At 41.6% G+C, this 22588-nt stretch overlaps 1 protein-coding gene across 2 annotated transcripts in view; it reads left to right on the top strand.

Annotated features, from left to right (window-relative positions):
• The first annotated feature begins 204 nt into the window (after nt 1–204).
• ly86 (lymphocyte antigen 86) overlaps nt 205–22588 on the top strand; it is an 80687-nt gene continuing 58303 nt past the window's right edge. For both annotated transcript variants that reach the window (XM_076291088.1, XM_076291087.1), the window contains exons 1-2: nt 205–426; nt 630–719. In XM_076291088.1, coding sequence (XP_076147203.1) covers nt 306–426; nt 630–719 — 211 coding nt within the window. In that variant the 5' untranslated portion in view covers nt 205–305. The remainder of the gene's footprint in view (nt 427–629; nt 720–22588) is intronic.

Below are 22588 nucleotides of genomic sequence, written 5' to 3'. Positions count from 1 at the left end.
AATGGAAAGAAGAGCTTTGATTATGTGTTATTTAGAATATTTTCTAGGGGTGCCAATAAAGGCACTGTAATTGTATGATTTCATACAGAGGAGGGAAAGGTCAAATTGTTACTTTGGTAATGTTGACTGGTGATCAGGACAATGAGGGAACTGAAACCCGCTGCCATGTGACTATTCATGTTTGCTATTGTTTTCACCTTTTGAGGAAGTTTGTATTTCAATGTAGTTATCAGGAGCATCGGGTAGTTTTAGTAACTTTTATTCCAGTCAGGTACACAGTAAAGGTGTACAGTAGGCTGGAAACTATGGAGCTTTCATTTCTGTCTCTGACTGTGTTTTTCGTTACGACTATGGCTGAGGGGGTACATTGGCCTGAACATGTGGTCTGCTCTTCCCCTCATTTTCAACTATCCTATGCCAGCTGTGGTGAGCAAATATCTACATTAGTTTGTTGTACATGGTTTCAGAGCTATAACATCATGTTAGACTGATCACATTACCAGAATAACAAATATTATGCAACAGATTTGAACACTTCAAAGCACCCTAAAGTGCATCCTAAAGGAGCTTTATTATGCATTGGTCTGTGATTGTGTGTTCTATTAGTAAATACCATTATCATTTTTCAGATCCTTTCCAAGATGTTGGATTCACTTTAAACCCTTGCACTGATCTTCACGTCCAAAGCGAGTTCAACAGCACAATCTCACTTTTGTTACGTAAGTGTAAAGTTTGTATCTGAAATGATTAAACTACTGTGATGCATGCAAAACTGTAATAAACATAAATAACCCTTTAGTGTGCACTAGTTCTCAGTGCCATGTTTTAGGGGACAACAAGCTAGAATCATGTCATTGATTGCAATATGTAAGCTGGGTAGCAGCCACACTTATTATACATGGTAAAGACCAAAGAAATTACAATTACAATGATTTGCAACTTACTTTGCCCTTATAATCAACTTTTAGTATTAAAAACATTTTAATAATATCTAAACACATTTTATATTAAAATAGGAAAAAAGTACATCATATGGCTACTATTACACTATCTGTAAGAGAGACAGGTAAGGGTGATGGGATGCATCTTTACTAGGAGTTAATATAGGAATTGCCTCCTCTGAGCTACATTGTTTCATGACTATTGATGCCAGGGGTGGACTGCCCAATTTTCCCGGTCGGGCCCTATGACAGACATACACACACACACACACACACACCCCACCTCGCAACAGACACACACCCGCAAGCGCACACAAAATCATGTGTATGTCATGGAGATTCGCCATATGATCAGACAGAGCCACAGTGGGTGACTAATCATTGCTACCACCTCTGAATTTCCACAACATCGTAGATAGCTGCAGTACAATTAATTAGCCATCAAGAAAAGCATCAAGCAAAACAGCAAATACGTGGTGGCGCCTACACAATATCCAATCCACTCAAATTGTTTGTGTCCCATGCTAGCCAGCCTACTCCTTAGGTAGGACTTAACATCAGTGCTAGCATCAACGCCAGCAGCAGCATTTGTGCTTACTAATTGCTGATTGCATTGCTGATTATTATAACTAAGCTACAACACGTCCAGAACACAATCATGAATGACAGGAAGTAAGATCATCATTACACATTTTCACATTCCCAGTAGGCCTTGTTCCTTTGTTAAAATTGACAATAAAAAAAGTTGCAGGTAGCCTAATTGACCTTTCACGAAGTCCCACCCCCTTAGTTACTGTTGCTAAGTCTGATAGCCTAAGACCGGAGTTGACTAGAACTTCAATGGTAGCTGTAAGCCTGTCTGTAAAAGTTACAACCCAAGAGGCTCTTTTACAGACCCATAGGCGCCGGAAGCACAGTGGCCAGGGGGCCAATGGCCCCTCCACTTTTGGCTCAAAATATATTTTAATAAACAAAATTAATAAAGGCTAATGACAATTACTGAAGTTATGAATCTGTTGAATAACCACATTTAGCCTATTGCGCGACATGAGATTCAATTAATATCATGCACAACGTGATATATCCGAAACATGTAAGCTACCAAGCCTTCGCAAGGTTTGTATGATAGCCTATCACTTAAGATTACCAGCAATGTTCAAATAGACCAGGTTAACCTATTTCACTTCTGTGTCCCCGTTTACCAAACCACATTTGCTGATAAGAACTTCTGCCGACAAAAATGAGGCTGCATTACATGTGGACATCTTAATGCAGTTTAAGGCTGATTTATGCTTCTTAATTGTGAGCCTACAGCTGCGGTCATTCTCGCGTTCTCCTTTACAGCAACAAGACACAATTCCTCCAACTCTAGCCTCGCCCTTTACTCGTTGTCTTTTTCCCCTTTTCAAAATATTCATACTCAAGTCATTCGTGTTCTGTCTCCCTGTAGCCTACTTTTGAGACTCCTCTGCAACTCCAGCTGAGGGGCAGTGGTTGTTATCCTATAGTAAAATGTGAACGATTATCGATGATATATGATAATACTGCTATGATGATACTGCTTTTATTGCAAAACTGAGAATTGGGCTATTAATCGGTTACAAGGTGCTGTCATCTATCCGAAACATCTACCAAGCCTTCTCTCTGGGTATTGCAATGTTCAAATAAAGCATGTTAACCTATTTCATTTAATTCACTTCTGTGCGCCTTGTGTGATATCACTCAAGTATTGCTTTAGTTAATTAGCAAATTACTACCAGAAGCCAAAAATCTGACTCTAGCTCAAAAATGTCGTCATGTAGGCTACTTTCTAAATATTCAACATCGGAAGCAGCTGCAATTGTAACAGGACATTTTGAAAGAGACCTGCTGCGTACTTTGATAAGCAGCGTCATAAACCGCCTTCAAATACGGTATGTTTTGTTTAACTTCAGATAGCATAGGCTTAGGCTTTGTCTGTCTACTTTTGAAATGACATGCGGTGCTGAACCCCTGGCAAATGCGTGTGTGGTCCTATCTGCTATTTGAAATTATTAGCGTCTGTAGTCATTGGCGCCTGCAGGTGGCTACTCAGTGTTGGGGTCGTTGCTCAAAAAAGTAATGTATTAGGCCTACACATTACTCGCTACTGTAAAAAAAATGTAATCTATTGCATAACTTCTTTACTCTCTATGGGGATTAACACCTTTAGGCTACTTTTGCATTAATGCATTGAAATGTTTCTATGGACATTATAGATATCGTCCCCTTTTATTTCTTATTTACTTAATGACAGTTGTGAAACATTATGAAGCATAATCTAGTCCAAACCAGGTTGTGCTGTAGGCCTACCAGGCATTTCTTATAGCTAATCTACCTTCAAAAGTTAATGAACACGGCACTAGCTAGTGCTTTTAAAAATTGTGCCAATTCGAATTGCTTTATGGAAGGGTTGCTGCCCAGCTCGCGCACACTCCTTCACAAAGTTGAATGGTGACACGCACACAACTTGCAAAACATTGAACTGCTTTGAGTGAAGTGCGCTTGCGAGTTGCGTTCCTTCGGTCATTAATAGTCTACTAGATGCTCTTCTTCACACTGAAAACAGTGCAGTCCCAATTGTAACACCCTGATATTGTTTTTGGAATCAATTCGTGGTGTGATTGACAGTCATTAGCTAGTTAGTTGTGCACTGTTTTCCACTCAGTAGTAAGGTAACAAATAGCCTACTCCGATGAGTTTTGTTTTTTTGCCAATATTCTTGTCGCCCTCCCAGAATTCTGAATATCTTTGCTCGCACACTGTAGGAACTGCAATGTGGACGTGTTACACCAAACTCTGCTCAGCTACGAGTAGCCTAGAGAGAAAGAATCTCCTGTGTGTAAATTCACTCCAAGTTTTGGCCTACCCCATAAACTGCATGACAGTAGGCTATTTCTATTCATCTGTAAAATTACCGCATTTGTTTGCTCAACTTTATGAAGCAGAATTACGCAGGCTATTAGGAACGCACATATTTTGTTTGCGCAAGAAAGACAAAATACAGTGTACGCGATTTTTTTTTTCGGGGGGGGGGGGGGGGGGACTCGTTCCGGCGCCCCTGTACAGACCTGATTTAATTTAGAATCCGTTGAACAACTCCAGTATGACATGGAGACACGTATGTATAAAAAGTAGGACTGTCAAAATAACTGATTAATTTCGATTAATTAATTTAAGAAAAAATAACTGATTAAAAAAATTAGTGCAGATTAATCGATTCCGTATGACCTTTGACCCCGAGCCGTTCTAGTCAGTAAAAATTAGACTGTAAAATGAAGGAGAGAGAAGAAAACGTGCTGCCTGGATCATTGATTGGAACATTTACTTTTTAAAAACGGCCTGATGGTGTTCATAAAAAATAAAGTGTTGAAAATAAAGTCCTCTGCAATGTCTGCAGCAAGGAATTTGCATATCACCGGAGTTCATCAACTCTATAGTCGCACATCAATGCAAAGAAATAAGTGTTGACATTGAGGGGAGTGTTAATTTATTTTCATTGTGTCCCCTAGGTTATATCTGTGGCCTGAAATGCCTTGTATGTAAAAAAAAAACTTCTTCCCGAAGCACTTTTGAATTTATTTCCTCAGCATATTAGGTCATATCATAGATTATTATGGCAATTATTTGAACAGTGAAAATAATAATAAAAGAGTTTTTGAACTTTAATGTCACTAATGCTGATTATTCAATGATTCATTTGAATTTAAATATTTAAAATACTTTCACAGCAAAAAATATATATGCAATTAATTTAGATTAATTAATCACAGAGTATGTAATTAATTCGATTTTTTTTTTAATCGATTGACAGCCCTAATAAAAAGGTTTGTTGGGTGACAAACTTAGACGGGGGGCGAGTGGGACTCACTTATAGCTAGCTGTGCTAGATATTATAGTACAGCGTATTATCTTTATAGTACAGCGGCTAAGGCCAGATTTTTACCTGAATCATTCAGTTTTTGCAGAAAGCACGAAACTTGGTACAGTTATAGTACTACCCCTAGTGATCAAAAATTTAAATGGACCCCAACACATAGCGCCCCCTAGTGGCCCCTATCTTGACTTCAAATAAGGCCACCAAAATATGCCCTTTTTTCTACATTTATAATGCTATGCCGCTTTTAACACATAATATAACGTGTCTATAGCCATCTTTCAGCATTATGAAATACATACTGTGACAATCATGCATAATTAAAATGGCAGACATGTTGGATTTTAAGAAAGTAGCCATAAATTGAGACACTGAGTCAAAAACTGTGGTGCATTTAGGCGTGAAGTTGTGTGAAGTTTTGACTGTGTGACTAAACCCTGCCCTTGCCTGGGCTCAATCCGTCTAATTTGCCCCCTAGAGGCTGCCATGCTAGCAAGGAGGCTAAAACCCATGGATGATAGCGTATGTCAAGTCTCTTAAAGAAACATATGCTGCCTTTTGAGAAATTAGCTATTTTGTCTTCTGTCCTAGAGTTAGATAAATTAGTACAAACACTTTTCTTTTCTGTGCGTGTGTAACCTGCGTTGTGTTGAACCTGCGCGATTCAGCCCTGCACACGCCCGGATTCGAACCCGCAAACAGCAGCACCTCGGATCGGGAGGCGAGCGCGCTAACAATTGAGCCAATAGCCCAGGCTACTGGCTCGCATGCCAGCAGCACTCTTGAGGCGTCGGGGAGTGAGGTTTACCAACGTTCCACAAGCACAGCTAAGCTAGCTGGCATCCGTTACACGTGCAATAACCCAGTCCAACACATCCCACTGTTAGCTTAATTTAATGGAGGTGGATGGGGCCAATTAGCATATGCCAAAGTTTCTTTTAAGGCATATAGTGATAGTGTGAAAATATATATTTTGTTTTATTATAGTTTAACATTTTGCATCCCATAAAATGGTTATACCAGTCCTAGCATCAATGATTTAATGTCTTGTTAATGACAATAAAGCTAATTTAAATACGTAATACTTTGAGTTTAGCTCCCTCCTGACACAGGACTCATGCTAGTCAGTGAACCAGCACTCTGGGGTTTTAGGACACTGGCTAGTGCGCTCAGCACCCAGTCCTTGGGTGCTTTGTTGTGGTGGATTTGTTGGGGAATAGCTGTTTTAGCTGGAAACATCTTGAAAACAGACTGCAATAGGGTCTAGCAGGTTGTTCTGATATAGTAAATCACAAACTTGCTTGAAGACCACTTTCTCCAAAGACTTTGACAAGAAAGGAAGAAGGGAGATAGGTCTGTAAAAACGGTAATGGTTTTACAGCTGGTGGCAAATTATACATTTTCCATCTTTATCCCTGTTGACTGATTTTTCACTAGTTTCACATTTGGCTAGGGGTCAGTGCCACTACTGGTAGCATAAGCCAGTACCTGGACAAAGGTTGCACAGGTAGTCCAACTCCTCTAGAATAGCACACCAATACATTCCATTGCCAGAAGGTTTGTGCTGTCTCCCAGCACAGTCTCAAGAGCATGGAGGAGATTCCAGGAGACAGTTGCTCTAGGAGAGCTGGGCAGGATGGTAGAGGGTCCTTAACCCAGCTGCAGGACCAGTATCTGCTCCTTTGTGCAACAACATATAGTAAGAGCCCTACCAGAACCATACAAAATGACCTCCACCAGGCCGCTGGTGTGAATGTCTCTGACCACACTGTCAGAAACAGACTTCATGAAGGTGGCCTGAGGGCCCGATGGCCTCTGGAGGGACCTTGAATCTCCCCTGGGGATCAATAAAGTATCTATCTATCTATCTATGCTCACTGCCGAGCTCCGTGCAGCTCAATTGGCATTTTCCATAGAATACAAAATTGGCAGGTTCGCCACTGACGCCCTGTGCTTTTCACAAATGAGAGCAGGTTCACCCTGTAACAGACGTGTAAGGGTCTGAAGATGTCTTGGAGAACGTATTTTTTTATTTTTTTTATTTAAACCTTTATTTTACCAGGAAGGTCCCATTGAGACACAGACAAAGAAAACGAAAATACAACATGGGACATGGGTACAGATGAAAGACATCAATAGCACACTAACACAGAGGACACAGAGTCAGAGACAACAAAGACTAGGGAGAGCTAAAATGCATTAGAACTAGATGTACCGCAGAGCGGTACAAAATATGACCGCCGCCCAGTCCAGCACATTTTTTCCACAAAAATAAGTCACGCTTGTCAAATTGTGCTAATTTCCTACTTTGTTCCTTTTTTGTGTTTGTAATTGAGTGTGTGCAGAGTGTCTGGTTGTTTTTGTGTATATGTGTTTTGTGTGTGTTTGTGTATGTAGGTGTGTTTGTATGTGTGGGTGCATGTGTGTGAGGGTGTGTGTGTGTATGTGTGTGTGTTTGTGCGTGTCGTGTGTGTGTGCATGTATGTGTGTGTGCATGTGTAGTGTGTGTGTGTGTTTGTCTTTATGTATGTGTACATAAATAAAGCAAATCAGGGAACCACCTACTCTTTGCGATAAGTGCCATGGGATCTTTAACAACCATGGTGAGTCAGGACGTCAATTTAACATTCATGCAAAGGAAAACATCTCCTGCAGTACAGTGTCCCTGTCACTGCAATAGGACATTGGGATTGATATTTGTTTGGTGGCTTTTGGCCACAGGGAAGAGTGCCACCTACTGACCAGCCACCAACACCACTTCCAGCAGGAACCTACTCTTCCAAGGAGGTTTCTTATCCAAGTACTAACAAAGCCTGCTTAGCTTCAATAATTCAGCAGTCAGGGTATCTGCTGGTCTGGCTGCTGGCTAAAAACAAAAGGTGAAAGGCATATATGATTCTAACTGTCTCACTGAATTGCATCATGCACACTCAATTCTCACTGGTATCTGCTAGACAACAAGTACCAAAACATGATTAGTTCATAGATTTCACATGTAAAATACATTTTATACAAACCCACCCCCATCTTGCCTGTTCATAATTCTGAGAAATTCTTGAATTGTGTGCATGTACGTGTGTGTGTGTGCATGCATGCTGTCAGGGTTAGAAATATAGGACCCATGCGCAAGACTCTTTCTGACAGAAAACACACTTTAATGAACTACAAATTTCACGAACACACACACACGCACGCACGCACGCACGCACGCACGCACGCACGCACGCACGCACGCACGCACGCACGCACACACACACACACACACACACACACACACGACTTTGACTCGACAAAACAGAGAGACAATCCGACAAGGAACAGAGAAACAGGAGGGTAGAAATACACATACCAATTAACAGAAAGACAGAGGACTGGACGAAACCAACGAGACAATAATGGGGAACAGGTGTGGAAGGAGAAAGGAGGGAAAACTAACAAGACAGGAAGCACAGACAAAATAAGGAGATGGGGCGGAGACAAAGACAGGTGATAGGCAGGTAAACACAAAGCACATGGGGAACAGGCAAAAACAAACACAGGACAATACACAAAATGGCCACCAGGGTGGCACAAAATAATCAGTCCAGTCCAGATCCTGACACATGCGTACATATGTCTACTGTGTGCGTATGTGTCATAAGTATGATTACTGTAAATGTATGTGTGTGTGTGAATATCTGTTGATGCACATGTGTGCATATGGAATGGGTTAACATGACCTCTGGAGGCAAACATACGCAAAAAATAGGTCATCCTAGGCCCTACAGTTCTCAAGATATTCACAGAAAACTCTGTTGGTGTACGGTCACTAAATGTACACATAAATTAATTTATTGTATGGCCCCCCATGAACGAAAGTCCACGAAAATTGGCATGCATTCAGAGGGTGTCATAATGATCCTACACTTTCAATTTCGTGCAGTTTTGACCATGTCAGTCAGAGATATTGTGATTATGTAACCTGCACGACAGGGTAATGGCCTATACTTGTGCAGGGACAGTCTATAGTCTAATATCTAGGTTCAGTGGAGATTGGTGTAGGTTTTTACTAGACCAGATTCTAGTACTCACCCCAAAGACAACACACGCACTCGTGGATAAAGTCTCTTTGAACCAGTTGGATGTTCTCGTCTTTCCTCTCCTCTTGCAGTCGGGTCACGATTACATTTGGTGCCGTGACCCTTCTCGCAAAAGGAGAAGAAAGACGACAACATTTGGTTATCGTGACCCGACTGCAAGAGGAGAGGAAAGACGAGAACATCCAACGGGTTCAAAGAGACTTCGGGGGCAGATTTTGGATTTTGAACATCTGTAAGAAGAGTCCATCTTGGCACCCTGATTGACGTGACTGAATCCCAGCTGGAAGCCTGCCAAGAGGGGAAACACTGCTGCACTGCGCACCCTGCATGCAGTGAAGACATTCTGACCAGGTGAAGCCAAAAAGTCTTTACTCCCTTATGCGGGAAAAGAACAAAAGTAAAGCTAATTTATTAGATAAATCAGAAATTAAAAGCTGCACATTAATGAGAGTATTGAAGTTTGTGTCATTAAGTGTTTTGACAAGTAACATACCTATATGAATGATTGATGAGCTCTAGATGTCATTTGATATAAGAAGTTTTCTGGAAAAAAGTAAAAGGTCAAAGTGTACACATATTTTGGGTAATTAGATAGATTCGTGAACGAATTAAAAGACGTAATCGATTAACTACGGACAAGCTTGGGGGATTAAATCTTTTCTTTTTCTGTACTGCCATTACATGTTAAGCTGTGTGAGTTTTATGAGAAAAATGCTGTGCGTGTGCCAATGAGAAAAAAGGAGGAGTTGCTACGGTCATTATTTTGCTGAGTGAACTGTGTGGTTGTTTCTCAACGGTCTTTGTTTAGTTTAATGGCCTAGGACTAAACTTAGTGCTACAGTGATACGGAAAGGAGACGAAATCACCAGAGTGGGGTGTTTTGGTTGTGCAGTATTTGAAAAGTGGGATAGGGTTTCCACCTATGTTTTTTTGTTGACTTGGTCAACTGTGAATTTAACGAAAGATCGTTAAAGGTGTGAGTGAGACATTAATTTTTATCGTTGTCCAGCCGTTTTGGGAGAAAAGAAACAGTCTGAGTTAAGTGGAACTGACACTGGTGAAATTTATTGTTGTGGCTTCATGCTGTGAGTAAAATAACTTACCAAGTGTCAGGTTATGGAGCGAGAGAGATAGAGAGAGTGTGTTTCCTTTTCCCTGGGGGGAGCAGCGAGCGTGTGTGTGTGTGAGTGTGGAAAAAATAAAAATAAAAGAGAGACAACTTGTGAACAATTGAGAGGCGAAAAAATTACTAACCAAATTTTCAAAGTGCAAAGTTGTCACTATATCACTACCACATCACAGAAAAATATAAAGAAATATATTTAAAAGGATCACGTCACTGCACGAAACACATAGTACAATTTAATATTTAATGATTTGATATTAGCACAATCCAGATATGGTTCTTGGTAGGAAAACTAAGTTGCAGGCCTTAGCTGAGATACAAGACTATGTGTCAGATTGGATGGCAGTGAAATTACAATTGGGCAAATTTGAGAAAAAAATTACAAAGAAAAATAGAGAAGTTGGAATTAGAAATCAGAGGCAGGATTTGGAGAACAGAGATGGACAGACGTGATTTGGAGGAACAACTCATGGAAGCGGATGTGTTGCCAGAACAGAGTGGAATGAGGCGAAGAGGAGTAGTCTCAGAGGCCCACTCAACGGGGAGGAGCCAACTCCTCCCATACACACCGGCACCTAGTGGGGGCGGGGGTCGCAACAGGCAACCAAGCCTCAATCCGACTCTGCCTGACTTGGACTCAACAGCACCATATGCCATGGTGGAGCCATCTAGAAGTGCAGTGGACATTGATAAAGACAGCTTCATTGGACAGAATGCTGCTGTTATGGGGACCCCACATGGGCCAAGAAACAGCACCCCACCTGACCAACAGCCAGCAGGTGACACAAAACAAATCATTCTGGCCCCATCAACAGCCACTGCTTTCTACAATCCACAAAGACAAGGAAGAACGTCTGCAACCAACCATCATCAAACTGCACCACTCCAGTATGGCTATCCACAGCCACTAGCCATAGCTTCAGTACCTCCTCCTCCTCCATTGTTGTTACCAATGCCACTGGCTACAAGCCCTTACCCACCTCACCCACCTGTCAACTCTTTCCCTACCCCACAACCTCCACCACCCCACCTGTCAACTCTTTACCTCACCCACCCCCACCTGCACCAGTGAATGATGGGGCATCTACATCCAATGCTGCCCAGGGAGCGACTGCTCCGGTAACAAGGCCTAAGACAATGAAAACCAGGCCAGCGATGGAGGACTGGGATGCCTGGGATGAGTCAGCTGACGAGGCACTCATATCCCTGTGCGCACAGTAGCCACCGCCGACGGCGTTTCTGTGCTTTACCAACCAGCGAGCAATGCATTGGCGGATGCGGCGTCAAGAACAGCTGCAAGAAAAAGAGAGGGAGGAGATAACGAAACGACTAACGAGAATGGACACGGAAATGGAAACACGGACGGATCTAACGGTAACAGGAACATTTTGGAAAATGACGACGAGAAATGCATGATGAGAGTGACAAAGAAGGTCAAGGAAACATTTGTCAAGGAAACATCTGAAGAGGGAAAACGGGAAAGTTTGGCCAACATCATAGATATGCAGAACAGCTCAAGCCGAGAAGAAAAGTGGATTTGGATTGAAAATGTGGCGAAGCTCCATGATGACAACTTGTGGAGGTTTGGAACACGAACAGTGGCTCCAGAAAGTCTTCTACCATATCTGACGGCGCAAATTCATTCGCTTGGACACGTGGGAGTGGAGAATAGGGATGTCCCGATCCGATATTTGGATCGGATCGGCCGCCGATATTAGCAAAAAATGTGGGATCGGCCTGCACGGGAAAATCCCGATCCGGACTCCCGATCCAGTTTGTTTTCAAAACTCCGGTTCGTGTTTTCCAGCGCACCGATGTAGGTAATCCATACCAGTTTTTTTCAGCTTTTCCCCCCAAATCCGGTCCGCATTTTTCAGCACACCTAGCGACCTGTCCAGCATCCCACTTGTCTGTGCATGTCCCACTAAGAATTTAAAGTTATCGAGCAAACATTTCATGTCACAGTTGAATTAATATAGCCTAATGTTTACCGCGACCGCGAGTGTCCGCGAGACCCTCTTACTATTAAGGCTCTTATGCATGTTGCTGCTGACAGCTTTGCCTGTCTAACGAATGTTATCTCCGCGATTTAAGATTGTTTGTGTAATGTATAGGCACAGCACGCACTTTAATTTCCCTATTTTTACAATCGGCTAGCCTAACAAACGCATTTCATTTCAAAAAGCAACCTGGTCAGTCGCTAACAACTAAGTGCACCTAGGCCTCCAGTAGGCTATCATAACATTTTTTACCGTTTAGGCTGTGCATCGGCGCAGCCTACGACGATGTGAATTAGTGACAGCTGTTGTCGCGGTAAACTTAAGCTCCTGTGTCTAAATAGTGTAGATAGGCCTACGTGCTATGTTGCTTGATTTTCTGTAATAAATGCAGCCTGTAGCCTAGGTTACTTCAGCAAACCCAGACCAGTTGTGGCATCAGTTTCGCTTTTAAAACGCAACAGTGAGAGGCTTTTTAGCGCAGTCTCACTTATCATTGATGAGCACAGGGGCAGGCTGACACCTGAGCATGTTGAAATGATCACCTTTGTGAATAGAAGAAGAATCTCCCCATCATGCTCAGACTGCAGCCAGGGCAAACAGTAGAAACTAAAGGGAGTATGGAGATGGAGCAGTAAAGTGTGGAGGAGATAGCAATACTGTAGAAGGCATGACAGTTATTTGGGTTGTTATAGCCAATTCAGTGTGTGTGTGTGGTAATTTGACTATTTTCTACTCAGGTTTTGTGTGTGTTGCTTTTATATATCATTTTATATTGTTTACAATATTGTTTACACTGATGGCTTTTTTAAGCCTTGGTTTACACTCTTGAGCAGAGCACTGATGCCAATTCAGTTTGTGTGGTTAATTGACTATTTATTTTCTACTCAGCTTTTCTGTGTGTTTTGCTTTTTTTATACAGTTTACAATATTGTTTGCACTGATGGCTTTTTAAGCCTTGGTTTACACTCTTGTTGTTCAAGAGCAGAGCACTGATGCCAATTCAGTTTGTGTGGTTAATTGACTATTTATTATTTTGTGTTTAAATAACCCTGTTAAGAATAAACAGGTCAACTTCTCATTACCAACCACTGTGGATTATTCAAACTAACCTAATTAAGTTGGCTAGTTGTTCTTAAGAGTAAAACCCTTTTCAACATGAGTATAACAACAAAATAAGTAAATATCTTTAATCTTTAATACATGCTTGGATCGTCCGGTATCGGTATCGGCCGATGCTAAAAGCTACAATATCGGTATCGGATCGGAAGTGCAAAAAGCTGGATCGGGACATCCCTAGTGGAGAAGATAAGGAACAGATTCATACAGGTCTGGTGGTCACCGAAGTTCACAACAACGGCCAAAGACATCGTCAAGCGGTGTGTCACCTGTCGGCAAAACAATCACGACAAGAAGGTTAAGTTGCCAATGCTGAAGACACCAGCTCCACCAGGACCATTCAGAGTTCTCCAGATAGATTACATCACTCTTCCCAAGTGCAAAGGCTACCGAGATGTTCTGGTTGTCCTGTGCAAGTTCTCCAGGTCGATTGAGGCATTCCCTGCACAATCTGGAACTGCACTACACACTGCCAAAGTCCTTGTGAAAGACATCATTCCCCGATACGGATTGCCGGAACAGATCTGCTCAGACAACGGAACACACTTCACTGGAGCAGTCTGCGCCGAGGTGGCCCGCATGCTGAATGTGCAATGGTCCCTGAACTGCCCTTACCACCCAGAATCCTCTGGGCAGGTGGAGAGAGCCAACCGGACGTTGAAGGAACGACTGGCCAAGAAACATCAAGAAGGCATTCCTTGGGTTGACGCCTTACCAACAGTCCTGTGTAGCATGCGTGCTACAAGCAACAGAGACACAGGACTCAGCCCATTTGAGCCTTTCTCGGCACCAGGAACGATTGCTTTGAGGAAAGCCGACATCCACCTGACATCGGATGCGATGCTGACTTACTGTGTGCAATTGACGAAGGCAGTCCAAACAGCGGCTAACCAGGAAGAGGCCTGGGGAGACCCTCAGGAAGGAGGCCACTCTCTAGTGCCAGGACAATGGGTGATGATTCACAATCCCCAAAGGTTAGTGCTAGGGGCAAAGTATGATGGGCCATATCAGATTTTGTTGATAACATAGTTGGCAGTGAAGGTCCAGGGTGAGAGAAAAGTGGATACATGCAAGCCATTGCAAACTAATAGAACCGCCTGAAACATGACGCGCTTGGGTAGGGTACGAATTCTATCTGAGTTTCCGCCGATCTTCTTTTAGGGGTGAGGTGTGAACTAGAGGGGGGGAAGATTCACGGGAGACTTTCATTTTGACAGGGAATTTATGACGTCAGGAGAAATGAAAGGTTAGGGATCCGAGGGTAGAATCTTTCCTTTGAGAATCCGAACATGCTCAGAGTGTTGTGGTAGTGGACTCTTCTTGACACAAACTCATGTTATGGAAAATGATAGACTTAGATAAGTCTTATAATTGATTTTGATGATTAAATATGTGTGATTACTGATATATGAAATGTTTAAACTGAGGATACAATTACAATTGCCGATTTTTGAGAATGATTACAATTACATTACATTACATTACATTACATTTAGCAGACACTTCTTGACCAAAGTGACTTACATATGTCAGCTATATTACAAGGGATCACATTGTCCCCGGAGCAACTTGGGGTTAAGTGCCTTGCTCAAGGGCACATTGGTGGAAGCCGGGAATTGAACCGACAACTTTCAGGCTACTGCACGCTAGCCCAGCTCCTTAACCACTACACTACCACCGCCCCAATTAAGCTAGATCGAGAGGGGGGAGTAATCCTGTAGTCCTGGTTCTAGAGGTTGGTTTCTGGGGACACCCGTAAGGGAGCTGAACACGCAGCAACGGGTTAACCGGGGACTCATTGGGGGACCAGGGTTGGGAGGATACTACACCTATAATATCCTATAATAGATGATTATATATATATATATATATGTATATATATACACTGTTGTTTTCATGACTATCCTTCAACTGATACTGCTCTTTCTTTTCACTCCACATGTGCCTATGAGGTTGCCGGGAGCTACAGACAACATCTGGGACAGAGACTTTGCCTTTGAACTGAACTGTTGCCTGCTGGTTTCCTGAACTTCCAAAAGACTTTGCTTTCCTTTTCTTTTGACCCTTAGAATGTGAGATAATCATCAGCAACATAATCAGTTTTTAAGTTTTCTTTCAAGGTGCCTGCACTTCTTTTCTTTTCCTTAAAGTGCCTGAGAAGTAATGCTTGTTTTATTGTTTTTCTATTTTTTGTTAGGACACATCAGACTGTTTACGATTGTTTGATCTATAAAAAAATCTGTGTTTTTTGATTGATCAAGAGGGGGGACTGTAGAATTCTGGGGTATTCTTACTGTATTCTGATGTGTTCATATGTTACTTCTGTGTGTAGTATACAACAGGGAGAGGTTCATATTAGTGTACATAACTGTGCCTTAGGCCTGTGTACCAGCAGGAAGGTCATACAGGCCGATGTTTAGGAACATCAGTGATAACATGGGCCGAGGGAGACTGCATGTCTGCCTATTCGGGCTAGTATCTCCATCTGGCCAGGGCCGGGTTTTGTACACTGGTTGGCACCTGCCACGTTGGTATGATTGACGTTTGTATGTTTTAGTATAACAGGCTTTGTCTTAGGTTTTGACTCGGAGACGGATCGAGGAAGCGACTCAGGGAGCATCTTATGCCAAGACGCTCAACAGCAGCCCGCTTCTACTAACTACCACACCTGTTAGACTCTGTGCAGTTTTACTGTTTGAGACTTAGCCTGTGCTCGGTTAGTGAGTGTTGTACCATCTACAATAAATTCTTTTGATCACCGATCCTGATCCAGCCGTCAAGCTTTATTGACCATCTTCAATACAGACATCAGAACTAAAACACAACGCAAAACGATCGTGAATCCAACATTTGGATTACAGATTTCTTATTAATTTCAATCTCTATCATAACAATAACACAAAATACTAAATATAACTAATTTCTGAGTTTGATTAACAACAGCAGCATATTGCTGTAGGAGCAGTCTAATAAATGTCATTGCAGCCAGGCTGCATAACAGCCAGACAGCGTTATTAAATCTGTCCACGTCTAGCTTGGTTGCTATGGCTTCCGTGGACGCCATGTAGCCTGAGTCGGCGGCTAACGGCAACCGGAGCTTACAGTTCTTTTAACAAGCACATTATTATATTAAATTGTCCAAATTTCATACATTAAATAAACTCTATGGTTGATTTATAGATTGGGTGTCTTGACTGGTTTTAAATGTCTAGCAATCAAATCGGAATTACCGTCACAGAATTTACTTTAAAGCTCTATTGCTTGTTTATAAATCAGTAAATGGAGCAGGACCTAAATACCTGTCAGACATGCTTCAGCAGTACACACCTTCGCGTCCTCTCAGGTCCCAGGTGAAAAACCTGCTAGTAAAACCTACTGTTAGAACTAAACATGGTGAAGCAGCTTTTAGCTGCTATGCGGCTCAGCTGTGGAATCAACTTTCGGATGACATCAAAAAGGCCCCAACTGTAGCCAGTTTTAAATCTAGACTTAAGACCAAACTGTTCTCAGATGCTTTCTGCTAACTGTGCCGAGTTACAAATTCTGAATCTGCCTTGATAATTATTCTACTTTATCTTTTATTATTAATTTTTTTTACTACTTTTGCCTTTGTTTTTTGCTTACTAATTATCCTTTATTTTACCTTGTGTTTTATGTTTTCTTTTTATTATGATCTTTACCTTTTAACTATTCTTTGACTATATTGCCTTTCTATGCTTTTTATTTGTTATTATTGTTTGGTTTTGTTTATGTAAAGCACATTGAATGACCTCTGTGTATGAAATGCGCTATATAAATAAACTTGACTTGACTTGACTTGACTTGACTTGGGCTAGCTTAGGTTTCAAGTGTTCAAGGCTTGCTCACCAGGATTCCAGTACCATACAAAATACAAGGGAAAAGTCTTCTTTCTTCTTTTCTTTTCAAAGGGTGATCATCGGTTTTCGGGTAAAATTAAGATGTACTAAATAATTGGCTCTGATTACATAAAACATGCAAATCTGTTTGCGTTCAGCTGTGACTTGCGACTCACCAAAGCTTTGTGCGGGGGAAAGAGGATCTTTATATTGTTTTCCAATGTTCGTTTTTAAAGGAACCATATGTAAGATTGTGGCCAAAACTGGTACTGCAATCACTTTCAAATTACTGTAGAGCGGTGTATCCCCTTCCCCACACCCTGACTCGAGGTTGCCAACCCAGATGCCGAAACACTACTGACTTTGTGATTAGTAGATAGGTGGAGGGTGGCGCATCAGGCCAAAACACAACATGACATGACAAAACACAACATAAACATCAGTTGAGGGCTGCAACTTCACTTTTTAAATGACAATATACTGGCCGGACTACAGTTGTCAGTGATATAAGTATTTGAAATGAACATGATTTCTTAATGTCTAGTGGCATTTTGAAATACATTTCTTAGATATGGTTCCTTTAAGTATCCAAGTGTCCAAGTGTCCGTAGTTCCAAGTATCTATTATGATTTCAAAGTCGTCCGTATTTTAAATCTTCTCAATCTTTCTCTCCGTCTCTCATCAGACGTAATGCTACTTCTACTTCATTTACAAATTGACGGTTTTCTGTTGTTGTTTTTTAACATTTGTCTCGTGTTGTTGTTTTTTAACATTTGTCTCGTGCACGCATCTAGGGGCTACCAGGGAATTATTGCGCATCATAATGGAAAGTGGAAATTCATTGGGTTACAATTACTACACCTAATTGTTTGCTTTTTAATTTTTTACTAGGTGGCGCTATACATGGCTCCAACAATCCGGGTACTTTCCGTTTTTTTGACACATCCGGGCATTTTTAGGTGAAACTACCTGGAAATATTTGAATGGGGGTCTATGAGAATTTCAGTGCATTACATTTTTGAACTTTACCAAAGTGTTATATGTAGCTATTTATACCGATCTAATGCTATGGCCAGCCAGCAGACGAGTTATACAAATTCTCTTCCAAGTCCTGACCGGCTATTTTATAGCGCATTTAACATGCAGAGTGCAACCATGATAGCCTGCAACACCTAGCACTAGTGCTAACTCAGAGCTGAACTATGACATGTAATCACAGCTCCTAGTAGTTTGCAAAGTTTCATTAATTCCTTCATTATTAGATTAGACATATTTAACATAGGACATCAACTGACTTTAGCTAGCATGACTGACTGACTTTAGCTAACGAAGTGTTTGCCGCAGATGTAAACAAATTTAGACGCCGGGTCCCACCGCCTCCCATCGGGATTCTCTCTTCTGATTGCCTGGAGCCACAAACCCCTTCTTTTCCCTTCCCTTTCTTTTTGTGGCAACATACTAAACTGCAAATCCTTATTTTTTGTTGTTGTTGTTGCAAAATACAACACAGCAGCTTTTAGGCATGGTGCCTGCTCATTGAAGTAGCCTACTGTTCTGTCAACAGTAGTAGCAAAGTGCCTACTTCCTTCAACTAAAAAGGGCGTGGACGTTCTGGGACTCATTAGCATATCACTGGTGACGAGACGCTGTACTCATGTATCGCTGCACGGTGGTCATAATAAAATAGAACACTAGAAGCAGTGACACTGTTCAGTGTAAGCCAGCTTTAAAATACTTTAAAAAACATTTAAGGAGGGTAAGGAGTCCAAGTTGAGACCCCGTTTACACGAGCATGTGTATTTTTATAAACAAAGACATTTTCCTACGTTTGAGCCTTTCATTTAGATGCAAACGGAGAATTCGCCCCGTAAAACGGTTATCCAAAAAAACTCCGGCCAAAGTGTTTTTTTTTTGAAAACTACGTTTATGCGTTTGGTTCTAAACTGTGGTAAACGGAGTCTTGGGCAGCCAACGTCACAGTATGCGACAGAAGTACACCAAGGGCCCTATCATGACATTCTAAAGTGCATCGTCACTCGTCAAAAGTCTATTCAAATTTAGTAGGATGTCCAGTTCACATTGGGAGGGATTTTGTTCTCAAAAGTGCATGGCGTAACAAGGTGTTCCTAGGTCTTTTAATCAGTCATATAGGTGTGTTTGGGGCGTAACATCATTTTAATCCAATGAGAATGACATCTGTCATTCCCTTAAACGGCGCAACGCGCGATATGTCAAATAAATGCATCGGTATTTTGGCATTCAACAGCACATTTGAAGGAGGCTGCTTGCGAGACCGTATGGAATAGTGATTCTTAAACCATGCTTTACTAAAACCTAGCATAGCCTTCACGCATTTGCACTAGTCTATTATTTGAACTCATTGGCAAAGTGAAACTAACTTCACCAAGGAGTCAGTCAACGACAAGACAGTTATATGCAGTTACTTTCACTATTGACTGACAATGGGTTACCATCGAAAACATAGGCTGGAAAAAGCAACACTTACCCTAATGTTGCTCAAATGACTGAATAAAACAACATTATCCTGCAGAGGAGTTGCTTATATCTCGTGACAGTGTGTCTTCAGCTGTGCTCCATACGTGTCTCTCGCCTCTCCCCTAATCACTTTTATGCATCGAAAAAATAATCGCTAGATTAATCGTTTAAAAAATAATCGTTTATCCCAGCCCTAGTGCTCATGACAGCATGTATGTACACGGGTTCGTGTAAACACATTTAAAAAAAAAAACGGTCTCGTGTACATGCAGTTTTATTTGCAAACGTAGATGGCCAGATATTCGTTTAGGAAAATACCCTGCTTCGTGTAAACGTAGTCTGAGTGTATGTTGTAGTTCATTCCAAGCATGTGGTGCAAAAGGATGAAAAGGCAGATTTGGAGTTGGAGACTGTAGGATGAGCTTGTTTGAGGAACGGGTGTTGTATGTAGAAGGGCAAGGCCTTTACTATAAAGATTAAAATATGTATCTTTCTTCTTAAATGCAATTATGTCCATTGAACCTTTTCATATAACATGCAGTGATGTGTTCTACAAGGTGCTCCTATTACAAACCGCAAGGCAGAGTGATACACAACATCCAGTTTCTTTAGGAGGCCTAGAGAGGCATGCATATGTAGCCTGCAGCAGGAGCTGTTTGTTGATTTGGGGAGGGGGGCTTTTACTTTGACAGGTGATTGATGGGACGAATAGAGTGTCACAGTGACGTCACTTCCATTTGCCTCCATGGGACCTATCTTTCAAAAAATTTTGAATTACTTGAATTACCCATATGATGTTTGTCAATTTTAAAGACAATTTTTCATGTAAAGACATTTGCAGTTTGTTTCGTAACTATTGAATTACAACATTGTGAAAGATCGTAATTCCAACGACTACAAACCCATCAGTTGCGCTAGTGACGTTAGCTCATTCACAGCCACACTAGATTGTACAAGCATACCAGCAACAGGTAGCCTGGGAGCCATCCTATATCATTGAAATGTATAGTCTGGAATCTAATCATTCACCTGCTTAATCCAAGGGGCGGGCAGATAATTGTCTTTCAAACTGCCTAGGCATGCAATAGGCCAGCGCTACGACCATATCCGTATCCGGTCGGCAAAACGGCAAATACATCCTTCTTCGAAAGGAATGACTTAAGTGCATTGTGTTGCTCTACACAAGCACAAGTCCAACTCCTCCAAAGTTGACGCCAACGCCGATTCAAACTACCGCTCTTCGTTCGCCATAGCCACCTTCCTTGTTGTTCACCGTCGCAGGACTGTCGTTATCCTGTTAAGCCCGCCTTAAGACTCTCTAACAAAATAGAGCGCTGTGATTGGATGAAGTCCACGGCGTCAGCCAATAGAAATTCCTATGGTTTGATACTAGACGTACAGGCTGAGCAAATTAATTTGCCGCCGCTAGGGTGCGTCTAGATTTCTAGGCTAAGCAACAGGTCTTAATTTGTCTTTCCTTGCCGATGAAAATACCATGAGTCAGAGGATTAAACACATCAGGTAAGTTGTATTCGTCCATAGACTGTACATTAGATACTGTTAAGTGACATAGCAGGCAGCAAGATGCAACCGTTAACTAGCATAACAGCTAATCTTATCGTTAATTACGTTGGTGACGTACATCGTTCGAGACGAGAGATGCAGTCCACTGAGCGAATTTGCACAAAACCAACATAACTTTTGAAATCTATCGAACAACAGTACTTTCTTGACGTGAAAAATTATCTTTTAAATTCACACACATCATATGTGAAATTCATGGCACAATTCAAACTGGACCAAAAAATAATTGTTATCTCTCCATTAACTCCCGTTCATATTTTTTTGAAAGATAGGTCCCTTGTAGCGGAAGTAAAACGGAAGTCACTGGGACACTCTATAAAGTCTCGTGTCCGTGGCAAAGTATCGTTTGATCTTGTTTGTCATTCACTAACAAAAGGCAACACCTGTGCTTTTGCCGAGTTGTCACTGGTAGAATACTTAGTGATGGGTAAATGAAGCCTCGAGCACTACTCGGCACATTTCCCTAATGTGCCGAGTAATGTGCCGAAGCTTCGAAACATGGAAGACAAGGAAAACACAGCGACATCTGGTGGTTTGCATAAATTATCGCAGCCACAGACTAGTGAAAAGAATGGCTACAACGTTCAACACAATGCCAAAGCTTCAAAATATTCTCATTCATTACAATAAAAGTGTTAGCAATTTGGATTTCTGTCTGTCTCAATTCAATACAATAAAATACGATTAGGCAACTTAATCCCGTCACTCGTTATCACGTGAAGATTGGTGTTTCGTTGGGGGCGTGAAATCATGTGTTATCCTAGTCAATGATCCAATCGGTCTCCCATCCACTTAATGACCGCAGTAGACACTACTTAGCTTCTGAACCAGGACGAAGTATTATCAACCTCAACACGCTATGGACGAGAGTGAAAAGGAAACGACCAGGCGCCTAATTAAACCAAACCCTAAATGGCCCGACATGTTACGTTTCATGAATCAAACTTTCAATAAAAGGAAAATATTATGTCAGCCATTATTGTTAGGCCTACATAGAAATTATTAGCCTGTATTGCTTTTAAGTTGAGACAAGATTGCAACACAGACATGTTTTAATGTCATTGTTCTAAATGGCAAACTTTAGGCTAAGCCTAGGCTATTTCTTCTTTATTTCTATGTGCATGATATTTTGGATTATGGACATTTTCCGGAAAGAAAAGAATGTAAATTCCCAAACAGAGAAAGCATCCTATATAAAACAGGGCTACCCTATAGAAACACAAATTTCACACAACTCATTCCGACACTAGAGCGGGTGCCCTGGTTTGCACAATTCAAAGCCTTTGAATCAGATTCCGAAGCAGTCACGTGGGTGTCCCAAACGAAGCTTCAGACGTCACACTCACAAACCGAGGCCTCGTTTGTCACGTGATTTTTATGGAAACGACACAAGCCTCGAACCGGGGCTTCATCTGGCACGCCCCTTTCTGCTCAACACAAGCTCCGAAGCCTCGCTTCATTGGACACAACACTAAGAATAGGCTACTTGTCCTC

This window comes from Alosa pseudoharengus, unplaced genomic scaffold, assembly GCF_046254945.1.
Source record: "Alosa pseudoharengus isolate Yale_2024_CS ecotype anadromous, Long Island Sound unplaced genomic scaffold, YU_APseudo_1.1 YU_APseudo_1.1_scf_18, whole genome shotgun sequence".
Classification (NCBI taxonomy): Eukaryota; Metazoa; Chordata; class Actinopteri; order Clupeiformes; family Clupeidae; genus Alosa; species Alosa pseudoharengus.
This window is presented reverse-complemented; position numbering and strand designations above follow the sequence as displayed.